This window comes from Oncorhynchus mykiss, chromosome 6, assembly GCF_013265735.2.
Source record: "Oncorhynchus mykiss isolate Arlee chromosome 6, USDA_OmykA_1.1, whole genome shotgun sequence".
Taxonomy (NCBI): Eukaryota; Metazoa; Chordata; class Actinopteri; order Salmoniformes; family Salmonidae; genus Oncorhynchus; species Oncorhynchus mykiss.
In genome coordinates this window covers 10,868,523-10,886,675 of record NC_048570.1, presented here as the reverse complement: position 1 = coordinate 10,886,675, position 18,153 = coordinate 10,868,523, and the positions used below count along the sequence as shown (strand labels likewise).

Genomic DNA, 18,153 nt, shown 5'->3' with positions numbered 1-18,153 from the left:
GACGATTAACCTGGCTATCCTCCAACGAAGCCATGGCGATTAGCCTGGCTATCCTCCGCCGAAGCCATGACGATTAGCCTGGCTATCCTCCGCCGAAGCCATGATGATTAGCCTGGCTATCCTCCACCGAAGCCATGACGATTAGCCTGGCTATCCCCCACCGAAGCCATGACGATTAGCCTGGCTATCCTCCACCGAAGCCATGACGATTAGCCTGGCTATCCTCCACTGAAGCCATGACGCCACTAAGCGAGGCTGGTTGAGTGATCGCCCTACATGTTAACGAACTCTGTTAGCAAAGCATATTCAGATGAAAAAAGACTGCATTTAGTCCATTATGTCCATTAATCCATCAGAGAAATACTCTTTAAGGCAGTAGTAATCATTTTATAGCCATAGTGTCATTAATGTACCAATCATAGATTGCCCCTTAAAAGGAAAAAAATTATGTGTCATTGATGCCATTACCAATTCAATACTGACAAAGCCACATAGTCTGTTTTATACTTACCCAAATAGGCACGAGGGCGTGTGGAATATGGCTAATATACCATGGCTAAGGGCTGTTCTTAAACACAACACAACGCTGAGTGCCTGGATACAGCCCCTAGCCGTGGTATATTGCCCATATAACACAAACCCCTGAGGTGCATTTCACCGTTGTATTCAGCGCATGTGACAAACAAATTTGGATTTGATTTGCCTTATTGCTATAATAAACTGGTTACCAATGTAACTAAAGCAGTAAAAATAAATGTTTTGTCATACCTGTGGTATACAGTCTGATATACCACAGCTGTCAGCCAATCAGCATTCAGAGCTTGAACCGCCCAGTTTACAAGTAATTATATATTGTAAGATTGATTCATTATTCAAGGCTGAGTTTATAAAGTGCAGCCTTCAAGAGTATTTCAACTCTTAAGTTTATGAAAATGTTGGGTAACTTTTTGTGAAGTTTTACACCACATCATCACTTTTCTAGTCACATAAGATGATTAATAAGAAATGTGTCGGCTGTGTTAACCTTGGTGCCTTGCGCCTTAGTAAGAGAGAGAAAACTAGAGAGAGAGGCAGAAAGACCGAGAGAGAGAGAGAGAGAGAGAGAGAGAGAGAGAAAGAGAGAGAGAGATCCTTGCTCCTCCAATGGCAGTGCTGCTGTTGGGAGTTTGTGTTATCTCTCACTCTCTCGCTCTCTCTCTAGCTCTCTCTCTAGCTCTCTCTCTAGCTCTCTCTCTCGCTCTCTCTCTAGCTCTCTCTCTAGCTCTCTCTCTAGCTCTCTCTCTCGCTCTCTTGCTCTCTCTCTAGCTCTCTCTCTAGCTCTCTCTCGCTCCCTCTCTATCTCTTTTTTTCTCTGTCTTTCTCTCTCTCTATCCTCTCTCTCTTTCTTTCTCTCTCTAGCTCTCTTTCGCTCTCTCTCTCTCCTTTTTTCGTTCAGGTTTTCTTAGCAGCATTATTCCTGCCTCCTCTATTCTAGCACACCCTTACTTGACACTTCTATTTATCTGTCAGAGTTGGCAAATTACTCTGCATCACAGCTCCACTAGCCACTCCATGTTTCACCTTCCCAACTCTGTGACAAGAAAACCAGCGTTAGAAGTGAGATGAATGTTGGTGTCTAGTGTCAGCGTGCATCCTGGGGAGTGAGCTGGTGCTAGGGACGAGTGGGCAGGCAGGCCAATGTGGTGAGGGGGTGGGGGACGAAGGGAGGAGTGAAGGAGAGGTTGGAGGTAGGGTGTTGTTGGCCAGGCTACACGGCCTTAGAGGTACGCTTTTAAAATAGCCTGATTCAGCCGAGTATACACACCGCGTGGAGTCGAATTCCTTTGAGATGAGAGGAGGCTGTGATGCACAGGGACACTGGTGTTGTCACAGATGCTTCCTGTTGGCGTGGGTGTTTAATTGTGTGTGTGTGTGTGCGTATGTGAGTAGGTGGAAAGATATGTGTGTGGTTGTGGGTGGGGTGTTGTTGGCCTTGCTACACAGCCCAGAACTAGGAGGGTAGATGTGTGTGTGTGGCTCTCTGGGTGTGTGTTTGTGTTGTGTGTGTCTGTGTGCTTATATGCGTGCATTCGTACATACAGTACATACATACAGTACATACATACATACAGTACATACAGTACATACATACAGTACATACATACAGTACATACATACAGTACATACATACAGTACATACATACAGTACATACATACATACAGTACATACATACTTACAGTACATACATACAGTACATACATACTTACAGTACATACATACAGTACATACATACATAGAGTACATACATACAGTACATACATACAGTACATACATACATAGAGTACATACATACAGTACATACATACAGTACATACATACATAGAGTACATACATACAGTACATACATACATACAGTACATACATACAGTACATACATACTTACAGTACATACATACAGTACATACATACAGTACATACATACAGTACATACATACATAGAGTACATACATACAGTACATACATACAGTACATACATACATAGAGTACATACATACAGTACATACATACAGTACATACATACATAGAGTACATACATACATACAGTACATACATACAGTACATACATACAGTACATACATAGCTACTCCGGTTGTGTCAGTCTGTGTCCCAGTAATGACTTGCCTGGTCATAGCCACAGAATTCACACAGTCTCTAAAAATATCGCTTTTAAAGGAATCTCTAAATGAAGTGGAAGGAATGATATTCACACTGTTCCAGCACGGTAATTCAAATGATAGAAGAATCATATATCAGCCCCTGCTTTTGCTGCTGGCTCCTGATTTAAGCTAACAACTTTATCATACAGTAATAATCCAGATTCCTCCAAGAAAAGAGTGGCACAGTGTGTATATGTCATTACTGTATGTCCATAACTATACCCTTTTATCTTACTCAGTTTGAGAACTTTAAATAACTCGCCCTCTCTCCCTCTCTCTTTCTCTCTCTCTCCCTCTGTCTCTCTCTCTGTCTCTTTCTCTCTCTCTGTCTCTGTCTCTGTCTCTCTCTCTCTCTCTCTCTCTCTCTCTCTCTGTCTCTCTCCCTCTCCCTCTCTCTCTCTCTCTCTCTGTCTCTTTCTCTCTCTCTCTCTCTCTCTCTCTCTCTCTGTCTCTCTCTCTGTCTCTTTCTCTCTCTCTTTCTCTCTCTCTCTTTCTTCCCCTAATCCCTCCCTCCTTCCCCCCTCTTCCCCCCACCTCCCTCTCTATCTCCCACTGTGCAGCCTGTGAGTTGATGAACAGGGGGATCCTGGCTCTTATTAGCTCAGTTGGCTGTATGTCGGCGGGCTCCCTGCAGACGCTGGCGGACGCCATGCACATCCCGCACCTGTTCATCCAGCGTGCCCCCGCCGGCACCCCTCGCTCCAGCTGTCCCCTCGTCAGCCGCGGTCGCCAGGACGACTACACCCTCTTCGTTCGCCCGCCCGTCTACCTCAACGACGTCATCCTCCAAGTGGTCAGCGAGTACAGCTGGCAGAAGTTCATCATCTTCTACGACCAGGAATACGGTAAGGATCGGCCGACGGTGGTGTTATGGGAAGAGAGATAATACTGTATCTGTGCTCGATTGAGTTTGCCTTTTGCAATGGAACCAATGGGAAGGTTTCAAGAGGCAAACCCTGCCCACCTGGCACTCCTCACAGGCTTAAGCAAACACTCTTAAAGTATTTGAAAAATGTTGAATAGTATGTGAACCCAGGTATGCTGAGAAGGGGGGTGCAGAGAGTAGGAAGTGGGGAGGGATGCACTATAGCTAATATTCATAGGGACGGATTCAATGATGTATGAAGATGTGTGATGGAGATCTGATGGACTCGCAGCTTGGCATACATTAGCATGCTAATGGATAACGGCCTGAACTCCCTGCATTCTGGAGGACCAGAGTCAATGCACCAACATAGTTAATGTTCCCCACCATCTCCATCCACCTTCATTACACTGGATTATATGTGTACATACTGTTTGAGGGAGGGAGGGAGGGAGGGAGGGAGGGAGGGAGGGAGGGAGGGAGGGAGGGAGGGAGGGAGGGAGAGTGTGTGTCTGTGTGTATGTGTTTTTATGTGTGTTTGTGCCTGAGAGAGAAAGAGAGAGCGAGGCAGAGAGATAGGGATTGTTTATCACTAGATGTGTAAGTGTGTAGATCCGTCTGTCCGGTCCTGTGTGTGGGAGGGAGGCAGCTTCATCTCCACCTCCCCCGTCTGTCCCTATGGAGCTTATCTCCCATGGTCCACTGCACCAGGTTAAAAGCATCAAGGCTGGCTAAATAAGTGTGGCTCCCAGAAGAACATCCTTCAGAACCATTTCGGGTCACACAATGCCAGTTGCACTGTGGCGTTGTGTAGTGCTATAACGACTCTCTGCGGCTGCCCGCCCCATTCACCAGAAGATGCTCCTATCCAAGGTATTAACCGTACCAGTCTTTAAGCCTTGTCTTCATCTGGCTTTGGGGACTCTGGATTGTGTATGTGTAAATTGGGGATAATACAGTGTGTATGTATAAATTGAATTGGGTTGCCCACTCCTCTATTTTGTTTAGGTCTAGTGGTGCAATCTGAAGACAGAAAACGATAGGAGTTCTGTGTCTGTGTACCGGGGGATTTGGGCTTTGAGAGTTCACAGAGGTGTCGCTCCTATCAGAGTTTATAAGTCTAACTAGCCTGGGTTCCAGATCAGAGTTTATCACTCTATCTAGCCTGGGTTCTTTTGTCATCTCCTTATGGAATTGTCATGCCAAATACGATATGTGGAACAAAACAAATAAACAATCACCAAATGTGTGATTGAAGGGTAGCTGTAGTGGTTATTGAATCAGGCTAAAATCCTCTTTCTCCTCCAGCTCATTAATGATATAATGTTCATATTTAGAGAATACCGAATTGCCAGACTGTTTGGCCTGTCAATGGAGTAGGCAAAAGCACAAAGAGATCTGGGGACTGGGCTCTAGTCTATTCTACAGGGCTCGCAACTTCATCTGTTAGAGTAGGACATTTCCCAACAGGACTGCGTATTACCAAGCCTCCTAGGCCTAGGCTATGATGCTGGCTACAGCTACTCTGGGAAAACAGGTTAAAACAAGGTGCAGGTGAATTCCCAGGTGGATGTTGGAGCCACTGTGTAACGCGTCCAGATACCTCGAGCAGAGAACATGTGCAGGGATCGATAACACAGCTAAACTGGAGTGGCCACATGATTAAGTAGGCCCAATGTTGTTGATGGTGGGTAGAGAGGAAGCCGACCCCCAAAGTCTGCATCCCCAATGGCTCCCTATTCCCTACATAGTGCATTATCAGAGCCCTATGGGGCTCCCTTTATGCCCTTTGTCCTAAAGCAGTGGACTATATAAGGAATAGAGTTGTGCTGTACATGTATCCCTTCTGATCCAGTTCTGTGAGTGTACCAACGTATTAGGCAGAAACTATATTTAGCTTTTTAGCCGTTCTTGATTATTTACAAAATATTTACAGAAAAATTTGAAATGATCCAAGGTAGCTAGTCCGTACAGTGTTTGCTGTTTTAATATTTATAGAGCTTGATTTTACTGAGAGAGATCATAAGTTATGACAAATGTACACTTATTGGCAGTAATGTACAGTGTTTATTTTGTGTACAACAGTACTGTGTGTCTAAGACTCTGGGACATTAAAGTTCATCCTATATTATAATTATTGTAAGCATCTCAGTTATCCATACAGAAACAGAATGTTCATCAGAGCATCTGGTGATCCATGTGAATGGTGCCAGGTTGACAATTCCAACATACAGTGAGGGAAGAAAGTATTTGATCCCCTGCTGATCTTGTACGTTTGCCCACTGACAAAGAAATGATCAGCCTATAATTTTAATGCTAGGTTTATTTCAACAGTGAGAGACAGAATAACAACAAAAAAATCTGGAAAAACGCATGTCAAATGTTATAAATTGATTTGCATTTTAATGAGGGAAATAAGTATTTGAACCCCTCTCAATGAGAAAGATTTCTGTCTCTCACTGTTCAAATAAACCTACCATTAAAATTATAGACCGATCATTTCTTTGTCAGTGGGCAAACATGCAAAATCATCAGGGGATCAAATACTTTTTTCCCTCACTGTACCTGGTATGATCAAATCAAATCCAACTATATTTAAAGTGTATTTAAATCGCAACATCATTTACAGTAAAAAAAATTACGTTGATTTTATTTTTAGTACAATTGAATAAAGCATTCTGAATTTATATATAACCCTTTGGGAAGGTATTTTCTAAATAGTCACCAGTTCCTGGTGAGCAGCTGTGCCTTGAGCCTCAAATAATATATACACTGCTCAAAAAAATAAAGGGAACACTAAAATAACACATCCTAGATCTGAAGGAATGAAATATTCTTATTAAATACTTTTTTCTTTACATAGTTGAATGTGCTGACAACAAAATCACACAAAAATTATCAAATTATCAACCCATGGAGGTCTGGATTTGGAGTCACTCAAAATTAAAGTGGAAAACCACACTACAGGCTGATCCAACTTTGATGTAATGTTCTTAAAACAAGTCAAATTGAGGCTCAGTAGTGTGTGTGGCCTCCACGTGCCTGTATGACCTCCCTACAACGCCTGGGCATGCTCCTGATGAGGTGGCGGATGGTCTCCTGAGGGATCTCCTCCCAGACCTGGACTAAAGCATCCGCCAACTCCTGGACAGAACGTTCTCCAACAATTTCACAAAAGTGTGATTGACTTGGAGTTACATTGTGTTGTTTAAGTGTTCCCTTTATTTTTTTGAGCAGTGGATATATATATTTTTAATCTCTATTTAACTAGGCAAGTCAGTTAAGAACAAATTCTTATTTACAATGACGTCTACCGGGGAACAGTGGGTTAACTGCCTTGTTCAGGGGCAGAACGACAGATTTGTACCTTTTCAGCTCGGGGATTCAATCCAGCAACCTTTCGGTTACTGGCCCAATGCTCTAACAACTAGGCTACTTGCTGCCCCAAATAATAATAATAATAATATGTGCCACGAGCCTCAAATAATAATAATAATAATAACAACAATAATAATAATAATGATAATTATAACAACAACAACAATAATAATAACAATAATAATAATAATAACAATAATAATAATAATAACAATAATAATAATAATAACAATAATAATAATAATAATAATGATAATGATAATTATAACAACAACAACAATAACAATAATAATAATAACAATAATAATAACAACAACAATAATAATAATAACAATAACAATAATAACAATAATAATAATAATAATAACAATAATAATAATAATAATAATAATAATAACAATAATAATAATAATATGTGCCAAGAGCCTCAAATCTCAGCCTAAACACTTCCACTGCTTAGCCTTTCAGATTTACAGGGAGCCATTTATTTTCAGAGGGAAAATTATGAAAATGTATTTTCTGAGGGAGATTTATGGTGCGAGGCAGCCTTTGTATTGCAGGTGTGTTGTGAAGCGTCAGACACAGAAGAGATATTGCAGCTACTCTGGGATTGATGGAGGCAGCCTGAGACCTGTACCTCACTCAATCTGCATGTAGCACAGACAGATACACACACACATACAATTACTCCTAACCCATCCACAACTGTTTGACTATATGTGATAAAGTGAAAATCTGAGCTCCCCACCCGACCCTAACCCGACCCTAACCCGACCCTAACCCGACCCTAACCCAACCCTAACCCACTAATATAGAAAATGCACAGTTACATTTTTTTGTCCTTTTTGCCTCAGTGGATCGGCGTTAGCATTTGGCGATTGGCGTGTATTTGGAGTGAGTACATTTAGAAACTCTATAACAAGCATTTCTTGTTGGACAAATTCAGGTTTCGTCCATTTGCTATTTTTTGGTTCCTAGTTGATACACCACAGGAGTTTGCCTCAGGACTTTACATGGCAATGCCCATTTCTGATATAATTGTGGGAAATAATCATTTCTGAGATATTGGGACAACATTGCTGTGTAGAGTAAATCCATACATATATATATATATATATTATAACTAGATTGGGATTAAATTAGCCAGCACCAAGGTTAACTGGATGATCCCCAGACATTCTCTTCGCTGTGGAACTGTGACTCGTAGCATATAGAGTGTATAGACCTAGACCGCCGCAACCCCCTCTCTCAATACTAACGATAATGAAGACGCTAATGTGGATTGTAATTACGCCTGTGTATTTTCTCACTGATTGAAAGTGCCTCTAACCAATACATATCTGTTCATTTTCCCAGGCTGTATTATTCTCCTGTAGTCTCATAATGTAAACCAGGGTGACAATAACAACAATGGCAGAAGTGGCAGCCTGGCGTGTTGCCGGCTGGGGCATTAGTGTCACTTCTTTATTGAGTTGTAATGGTCATGAAGAACTCACATTAGCAACACTCTTTTAGTTCCTCGCTATTCCATATCCGTCTCCCTCCCTCCCTCCCTCCCTCCCTCCCTCCCTCCCTCCCTCCTCACCCATACACAGTCACGTTGTAAACAGCAGCAGCCCAGCTGTCGACCGAAATGGCGTGTGCATCAGCAGGGACCTCTGGGTATTCCTCCCTCCATGTGTCATAAAACGTTTCCCGAAATAAAGAGACAAGCTGGTGTGTGGAGTCCGAGCTCCGCCCCCCAGCCCTCTCTGAAAACCGTGGCGACACAGGGGCCTATACGTAGACACTTCCTGCATGTTCTCCTCTCCCTCGTCCTCCGCATGGGCATCTCTCCAGGCCAACTCTCACCCTCTGAACTTTTGACCCCGACTGATGATGTCATCCGGGAACTGGATCGTTTGTCAAGTCATCCGGCTGTTTTTCCTGTCCCTCTGTGTTGGTTGGTGCTGTGTATATACTCCCTAACACCTTACACCATCGACTCAGCCCAGCATCTAATGAGGTGCAATTCCTCTGTTAATTGTTTAATGATGACAATGACAATGAGGCAATGTCATCATTTGTTCACATCAACTACATTATTAGTCAACTAATGTACACCATATAGACTTACAGTGGCGTCAAACAGTTTCACAGCCCTTGACTTTTTCCACATTTTGTTGTGTTACAGCCTGAATTCTAAATTGATTAAATAAATTTTAAAATCTCACCCATCTACACATAACACCCTATAATGACAACGTGAACACATTTTATCAGAAATGTTTGTACATTTATTGAAAATGAATATTCACACCCCTGAGTCAATACATGGTCGAATCAATTTTGGCAGCGATTACAGATGTGTCTTTCTAGGTCTCTAAGAGCTTTAAACACCTGGATTTTACAATAAGCGTACATTATTATTTAAATAATTATTCAATCTCTGTCAAGTTTGTTGTTGATCATTGCTAGACAGCCATTTTTAAGTCTTGCCTTAGCTTTTCAACCAGATTGAAGTCAAACTGTAACTACAGTAGGCCACTCAGGAACGTTGATTGTAATTCCAGTGTATATTTGGCCTTGTGTTTTAGGTTGTTGTCCTGCTAAAAGGTGAATTTGTCTCCCGGTGTCTGTTGGAAAGCAGACTGAACCTGCTTTTCCTCTAGGAGTTTTCCTGTGCTAAGCTGTATTCCATTTCTAATCACTGTTCAACTGTGGGACCTTAGAAATAATTGAACGTGTAGGGTACAGAGATGAAGTAGTCATTCAAAAATCATGATAAACACTATCATTGCACACAGAGTCCATGCAACTTATTATGTGACTTGTTAAGCACAGTTTTACTCCTGAACTTATTTAGCCTTGGCGTAATAAAGGAGTTGAGTACTTATTGACTCAAGACATTTCAGATTTTCATTTTGTATTAATTTGTAAACATTTCTAAAAACTTAATTCCACTTTGTCGTTATGGGGTATTGTGTTTAGGCCAGTGACCAAACATCTCAATTTAATCCAATTTCAGGCTCGAACAAAACAAAATGTGGAAAACTCCAAGGGGTGTGAATGATCTCTGAAGGCACGGTATATGCAAAGCAACACTATAACGTTATAGAAGTACGTAGTCGCCATTGGTGTACCACGGAACCAATTTATTCAGAGACCAAAACACTACTTTTCCCCGCAATTTCTGAATCAGTGCCACGTTTTGGAAGGTACCTTTGAACTCATGTTTGGTGGGAGTTGGATTGTGCATTCCGCCAGTGACCCAGCTGCAGAATGGGTTTAATGAAGGCCTGCCCTCCTAGCTGAGAAATAGGGGGTGGGTAGGGAGAAAGGGAGGTAGGGAGAGATGATAGGGAGAAAGGGAGAGAGAGAGAGAGGGGATAGGGAGGGAGGGAGGGTGAGATAGAGAGGGGGGTAGGGAGAAAAGGAGAGAGAGAGAGAGAGGATAGGGAGGGAGGGAGGGTGAGATAGAGAGGGGGGTAGGGAGAAAAGGAGAGAGAGAGAGGATAGGAAGAAAGGGAGGGAGAGAGAGAGAGATGAGCAGCCAGTCAGCTCTCTGACTATGATTCATTACAATATGTACCTCTTCAGTGAGACAGCTGCCCACCTCACTGCTACAGTGACAAATGTACTACACAGGTCTAACTCAATGCTAATTCTGTCGATTACAAAAATGTTCTACAGGAGCAAATGTGCTGTGATAAAAGTGAATGTGTAATACTATGATTTAGTAGTATACTGTATACCAAATACTGTCCATATGAATGGGGAATGGTGGAATGTGGTCTCCAATAAGCTGTTTCTGAGTTTATTGACATGTCTGTGTCCCTGTTCGTCAAACTGTGAACCGCCATGTCAGGTGGCAGCACAACAATAAATGTCATGAAATTATCTCTCTTACCTACTCTCTCTCGCTCTCTGAATCTTTCTCTCCCTCCAACTACTCCCTTCTTTCTCTCTATCTCCCACACCTCTCTCTTTCTCTCTCTCTCCCACTCCTCCCCTCTCTTTCTTTATCTCTTCCACTCCTCCCCTCTCTTTCTCACTCCCCCCTCTTTCTATCTATCTCCCACTCCTCCCCTCTTTCTCTCTATCTCCCACTCCTCTCTCTTTCTCTCTATCTCCCACTGTTCTCTCTTTCTCTCTCTCTCCCACTCCTCCCCTCTCTTTCTCTCTCTCCCACACCTCCTCTCTCTTTCTCTCTTCCACTCCTCCCCTCTTTCTCTCTATCTCCCACTCCTCTCTCTTTCTCTCTCTCTCCCACTCCTCCCCTCTCTTTCTCTCTCTCCCACACCTCTCTCTTTCTCTCTCACACTCCTCCCCTCTTTCTCTCTCTCTCTCCCACTCCTCCCCTCTCTTTCTCTCTCTCCCACTCCTCCCCTCTATCTCTCCAACTCCTTCTCTCTTTCTCTCTCTCTCCCACTCCTCCCCTCTTTCTCTCTCTCTCTCCCACTCCTCCTCTATCTTTCTCTATCTCTCCCACTCCTCCCCTCTCTTTCTCTATCTCTCCCACTCCTCCCTTCTCTTTCTCTATCTCTCCCACTCCTCCCTTCTCTTCCTCTCTCCCCCATCCTCCTCTCTCTTTCTCCCTCTCTATCTCTCTTTCTCTCTCTCCCACTCCTCCTCTCTCTTTCTATATCTCTCCCACTCCTCCCCTCACTTTCTCTCACTCTCCCACTCTTCCCCTCTCTTTCTCTCTCTCTCCCACTCCTCCTCTCTCTTTCTCTCTCTCACCCACTCCTCCCCTCTATCTCTCCAACTCCTTCTCTCTATTTCTCTATCTCTCCCACTCCTCCCCTCTTTCTCTCTCTCTCCCACTCCTCCTCTATCTTTCTCTATCTCTCCCACTCCACCCTTCTCTTTCAATTCAATTCAATTCAAGGGCTTTATTGGCATGGGAAACATGTGTTAACATTGCCAAAGCAAGTGAGGTAGACAACATACAAAGTGAATATATAAAGTGAAAAATAAACAAAAATTAACAGTAAACATTACACATACAAAGGTTTCAAAACAGTAAAGACATTACAAATGTCATATTATATATATATACAGTGTTTTAACAATGTACAAATGGTTAAAGGACACAAGATAAAATAAATAAGCATAAATATGGGTTGTATTTACAATGGTGTTTGTTCTTCACTGGTTGCCCTTTTCTCGTGGCAACAGGTCACAAATCTTGCTGCTGTGATGGCACACTGTGGAATTTCACCCAGTAGATATGGGAGTTTTTCAAAATTGGATTTGTTTTCGAATTCTTTGTGGATCTGTGTAATCTGAGGGAAATATGTCTCTCTAATATGGTCATACATTGGGCAGGAGGTTAGGAAGTGCAGCTCAGTTTCCACCTCATTTTGTGGGCAGTGGGCACATAGCCTGTCTTCTCTTGAGAGCCATGTCTGCCTACGACGGCCTTTCTCAATAGCAAGGCTATGCTCACTGAGTCTGTACATAGTCAAAGCTTTCCTTAATTTTGGGTCAGTCACAGTGGTCAGGTATTCTGCCGCTGTGTAGTCTCTGTTTAGGGCCAAATAGCATTCTAGTTTGCTCAGTTTTTTTGTTAATTTTTTCCAATGTGTTAAGTAATTATCTTTTTGTTTTCTCATGATTTGGTTGGGTCTAATTGTGCTGTTGTCCTGGGGCTCTGTAGGGTGTGTTTGTGTTTGTGAACAGAGCCCCAGGACCAGCTTGCTTAGGGGACTCTTCTCCAGGTTCATCTCTCTGTAGGTGATGGCTTTGTTATGAAAGGTTTGTGAATCACTTCCTTTTAGGTGGTTGTAGAATTTAACGGCTCTTTTCTGGATTTTGATAATTAGTGGGTATCGGCCTAATTCTGCTCTGCATGCATTATTTGGTGTTCTACGTTGTACACGGAGGATATTTTTGCAGAATTCTGCGTGCATAGTCTCAATATGGTGTTTGTCCCATTTTGTGAAGTCTTGGTTGGTGAGCGGACCCCAGACCTCACAACCATAAAGGGCAATGGGCTCTATGACTGATTCAAGTATTTTTAGCTAAATCCTAATTGGTATGTTGAAATTTATGTTTCTTTTGATGGCATAGAATGCCCTTCTTGCCTTGTCTCTCAGATCGTTCACAGCTTTGTGGAAGTTACCTGTGGCGCTGATGTTTAGGCCAAGGTATGTATAGTTTTTTGTGTGCTCTAGGGCAACAGTGTCTAGATGGAATTTGTATTTGTGGTCCTGGTGACTGGACCTTTTTTGGAACACCATTATTTTGGTCTTACTGAGATTTACTGTCAGGGCCCAGGTCTGACAGAATCTGTGCATAAGATCTAGGTGCTGCTGTAGGCCCTCCTTGGTGGTGACAGAAGCACCAGATCATCAGCAAACAGCAGACATTTGAGTTCGGATTCTAGCAGGGGGAGGCCGGGTGCTGCAGACTTTTCTAGTGCCCGTGCCAATTCGTTGATATATATGTTGAAGAGGGTGGGGCTTAAGCTGCATCCCTGTCTAACCCCACGACCCTGTGTGAAGCAATGTGTGTGTTTTTTGCCAATTTTAACCGCACACTTGTTGTTTGTGTACATGGATTTTATAATGTCGTATGTTTTACCCCCAACACCACTTTCCATCAGTTTGTATAGCAGACCCTCATGCCAGATTGAGTCGAAGGCTTTTTTGAAATCAACAAAGCATGAGAAGACTTTCCCTTTGTTTTGGTTTGTTTGGTTGTCAATTAGGGTGTGCAGGGTGAATACATGGTTTGTTGTACGGTAATTTGGTAAAAAGCCAATTTGACATTTGCTCAGTACATTGTTTTCATTGAGGAAATGTACGAGTCTGCTGTTAATAATAATGCAGAGGATTTTCTGCATCAGAGGTTACTGTTGACACATATTCCACGGTAGTTATTGGGGTCAAATTTGTCTCCACTTTTGTGGATTGAGGTGATCAGTCCTTGGTTCCAAATATTGGGGAAGATGCCAGAGCTAAGTATTATGTTAAAGAGTTTTAGTATAGCCAATTGGAATTTGTTGTCTGTATATTTGATCATTTCATTGAGGATACCATCAACACCACAGGCCTTTTTGGGTTGGAGGGTTTTTATTTTGTCCTGTAACTCATTCAATGTAGTTGGAGAATCCAGTGGGTTCTGGTAGTCTTTAATAGTTGATTCTAAGATCTGTATTTGATCATGTATATGTTTTTGTTCTTTCTCTTTCTCTATCTCTCCCACTCCTTCTCTATCTTTCTCTATCTCTCTCACTCCTCCCCTCTCTTTCTCTATCTCTCCCACTTCTCCCTTCTCTTTCTCCATCTCTCCCACTCCTCCCCTCTCTGTCTTTATCTCTCCCACTCCTCCCTTCTCTTCCTCTCTCCCCCATCCTCCTCTCTCTTTCTCTCTCTCTCTCTCTCTCTATCGTTCTCTCTCTCTCTCTCTCTCCCACTCCTCCCCTATCTTTCTCTCTCCCACTCCTCCTCTATCTTTCTCTCTCTCTCCCACTCCCCCCTCTCTTTCTTTATCTCTTCCACTCATCCCCTCTCTTTCTCTCTCTGTCTCCCGCTCCTCCCCTCTCTTTCTCTCTCTCTCCCGCTCCTCCCCTCTCTTTCTCTATCTCTCTCCCGCTCCTCCCCTCTCTTTCTCTATCTCTCCCACTCCTCCTCTCTCTTTCTCTCTCTCTCCCACTCCCCCCCTCTCTTTCTCTCTCTCTCCCACTCCTCCTCTATCTTTCTCTATCTCTCCCACTCCTCCCACTCCTCCCTTCTATCTCTCCACCTCCTCCTCTATATTTCTCTGTCTCTCCCACTCCTCATATCTATCTCTCCCACTCCTCCCCTCTCTTTCTCTCACTCCCACTCCTCCCCTCTCTTTCTTCATCTCTTCCACTCCTCCCCTCCCTTTCTCTCTCTCTCCCACTCCTCCCCTCTCTTTCTCTCTCTCTCCCACTCCCCCTCTATCTTTCTCTCTCTCTCCCACTCCTCCTCCCTCTTTCTCTATCTCTCCCACTCCTCCCCTCTTTCGCTCTCTCTCTCTCCCGCTCCTCCCCTCTCTTTCTCTCTCTCTCCTGCTCCTCCCCGCTCCTCCCCTCTCTTTCTCTCTCTATCCCACTCCTTCCCTCTTTCTCTCTCTCCCACTCCTCTATCTTTCTCTCTCTCTCCCACTCCTCCTCCCTCTTTCTCTATCTCTCCCACTCCTCCCTTCTTTCTCTCTCTCTCTCCCGCTCCTCCCCTCTCTTTCTCTCTCTCTCCCGCTCCTCCCCACTCTCTCTCCCGCTCCTCCCCTCTCTTTCTCTTTCTCTCTCACTCCTCCTCTATCTTTCTCTATCTCTCCCACTCCTCATATCTATCTCTCCCACTCCTCCCCTCTCTTTCTCTCACTCCCACTCCTCCCCTCTCTTTCTTCATCTCTTCCACTCCTCCCCTTCCTTTCTCTCTCTCTCCCACTCCTCCCCTATCTTTCTCTCGCTCTCCCACTCCTTCCCTCTTTCTCTCTCTCTCACTCCCCCTCTATCTTTCTCTCTCTCCCACTCCTCTTCCCTCTTTCTCTATCTCTCCCACTCCTCCCCTCTTTCTCTCTCTCTCTCCCGCTCCTCCCCTCTCTTTCTCTCTCTCTCCTGCTCCTCCCCACTCTCTCTCCCGCTCCTCCCCTCTCTTTCTCTCTCACTCCCGCTCCTACCCTCTCTTTCTCTCTCTCTCTTTCTCTCTCCCACTCCTTCCCTCTTTCTCTATCTCTCCCACTCCCCCTTTATCTTTCTCTCTCTCTCTCCCACTCCTCCTCCCTCTTTCTCTATCTCTCCCACTCCTCCCCTCTTTCTCTCTCTCTCTCCCGCTCCTCCCCTCTCTTTCTCTCTCTCTCCCGCTCCTCCCCACTCTCTCTCCCGCTCCTCCCCTCTCTTTCTCTCTCTCTCTCACTCCTCCTCTATCTTTCTCTATCTCTCCCACTCCTCCCCTCTATCTCTCCACCTCCTCCTCTATCTTTCTCTGTCTCTCCCACTCCTCCCCTCTATCTCTCCCACTTCTCCCCTCTCTTTCTCTCTCTCTCCCACTCCCCTCTATATTTCTCTCTCTCTCTCTCTCTCTCTCTCTCTCTCTCTCTCTCTCTCTCTCTCTCTCTCTCTCTCTCTCTCTCTCTCTCCCACTCCTCCTCTATCTTTATCTCTCTCTCCCACTCCCCCCTCTCTTTCTTTATCTCTTCCACTCATCCCCTCTCTTTCTCTCTCTCTCTCCCGCTCCTCCCCTCTCTTTCTCTCTCTCTCCCGCTCCTCCCCTCTCTCTCTCTCTATCTCTCTCCCACTCGTCCCCTCTCTCTCTCTCACTCCTCCTCTATCTTTCTCTATCTCTCCCACTCCTCCCCTCTATCTCTCCACCTCCTCCTGTATCTTTCTCTGTCTCTCCCACTCCTCCCCTCTATCTCTCCCACTTCTCCCCTCTCTTTCTCTCTCTCTCCCACTCCTCATATCTATCTCTCCCACTCCCCCCCTCTTTCTCTCACTCCCACTTCTCCCCTCTCTTTCTCTCCCACTCCTCTCTCTTCCTCTCTCTCCCACTCCTCCCCTCTCTTTCTCTCTCCCCATCCTCCTCTCTATTTCTCTCTCTCTCTCCCACTCCTCCCCTATCTTTCTCTCTCTCCCACTCCTCCTCTTTCTTTCTATATCTCTCCCACTCCTCCCCTCTCTCTCTCTCTCTCCCACTTCTCCCCTCTCTTTCTCTCTCTCTCTCCCACTCCCCTCTATATTTCTCTCTCTCTCTCTCTCTCTCTCTCTCTCTCTCTCTCTCTCTCTCCCACTCCTCCTCTATCTTTCTCTCTCTCTCCCACTCCCCCCTCTCTTTCTTTATCTCTTCAACTCATCCCCTCTCTTTCTCTCTCTCTCTCCCGCTCCTCCCCTCTCTTTCTCTCTCTCTCCCGCTCCTCCCCTCTCTCTCTCTATCTCTCTCCCGCTCCTCCCCTCTCTTTCTCTCTCTCTCCTGCTCCTCCCCACTCTCTCTCCCGCTCCTCCCCTCTCTTTCTCTCTCTCTCCCACTCCTCCCCTCTTTCTCTCTCTCTCCTGCTCCTCCCCTCTCTTTCTCTCTCTCTCCCACTCCTCCCCACTCTCTCCCGCTCCTCCCCTCTCTTTCTCTCTCACTCCCGCTCCTACCCTCTCTTTCTCTCTCTCTCCCACTCCTTCCCTCTTTCTCTCTCTCCCACTCCTCCCCTCTCTTTCTCTATCTCTCCCACTCCCCTCTATATTTCTCTCTCTCTCCCACTCCTTCCCTCTTTCTCTCTCTCTCCCACTCCTCCTCTCTCTTTCTCTATCTCTCCCACTCCCCTCTCTCTTTCTCTATCTCTCCCAATTCTCCCCTCCCTTTCTCTCCCACTCCTCCCCTATCTTTCTCTCTCTCCCACTCCTCCCCTCTCTTTCTCTATCTATCCCACTCCTCCCCTCTATCTCTCCACCTCCTCCTCTATTTTTCTCTGTCTCTCCCACTCCTCCCCTCTATCTCTCCCACTTCTCCCCTCTCTTTCTCTCTCTCTCCCACTCCTCATATCTATCACTCCCACTCCTCCCCTCTCTTTCTCTCTCTCCCACTCCTCCCCTCTCTTTCTCTATCTCTCCCACTCCCCTCTATCATTCTCTCTCTCTCCCACTCCTCCTCCCTCTTTCTCTATCTCTCCCACTCCTCCCCTCTTTCTCTCTCTCTCTCCCGCTCCTCCCCTCTCTTTCTCTCTCTCCCACTCGTCCCCTCTCTCTCTCTCACTCCTCCTCTATCTTTCTCTATCTCTCCCACTCCTCCCCTCTATCTCTCCACCTCATCCTCTATCTTTCTCTGTCTCTCCCACTCCTCCCCTCTATCTCTCCCACTTCTCCCCTCTCTTTCTCTCTCTCTCCCACTCCTCATATCTATCTCTCCCACTCCTCCCCTCTTTCTCTCACTCCCACTTCTCCCCTCTCTTTCTCTCCCACTCCTCCTCTCTCTTCCTCTCTCTCCCACTCCTCCCCTCTCTTTCTCTCTCCCATCCTCCTCTCTATTTCTCTCTCTCTCTCCCACTCCTCCCCTCTCTTTCTCTCTCTCTCCCACTCCTCCTCTATCTTTCTCTATCTCTCCCACTCCTCCCCTCTATCTCTCCACCTCCTCCTCTATCTTTCTCTGTCTCTCCCACTCCTCCCCTCTATCTCTCCCACTTCTCCCCTCTCTTTCTCTCTCTCTCCCACTCCTCACATCTATCTCTCCCACTCCTCTCTCTTTCTCTCTCTCCCACTCCTCCTCTCTCTTTTTCTA

The 18,153-nt window shown here is 45.0% G+C and overlaps 1 protein-coding gene across 2 annotated transcripts in view; it reads left to right on the top strand.

The window, feature by feature from the left end:
• Window positions 1-18,153, top strand: part of LOC110525094 (glutamate receptor ionotropic, delta-2-like) — a 653,889-nt gene that overhangs the window by 354,517 nt on the left and 281,219 nt on the right. For both annotated transcript variants that reach the window (XR_005052012.1, XM_036979367.1), the window contains exon 3: window positions 3,258-3,542. Coding sequence is in view for 1 of the 2 variants with exons in the window: in XM_036979367.1 (XP_036835262.1) it covers window positions 3,258-3,542 (285 nt within the window). In the remaining variant the exon portion in view is untranslated. The remainder of the gene's footprint in view (window positions 1-3,257; window positions 3,543-18,153) is intronic.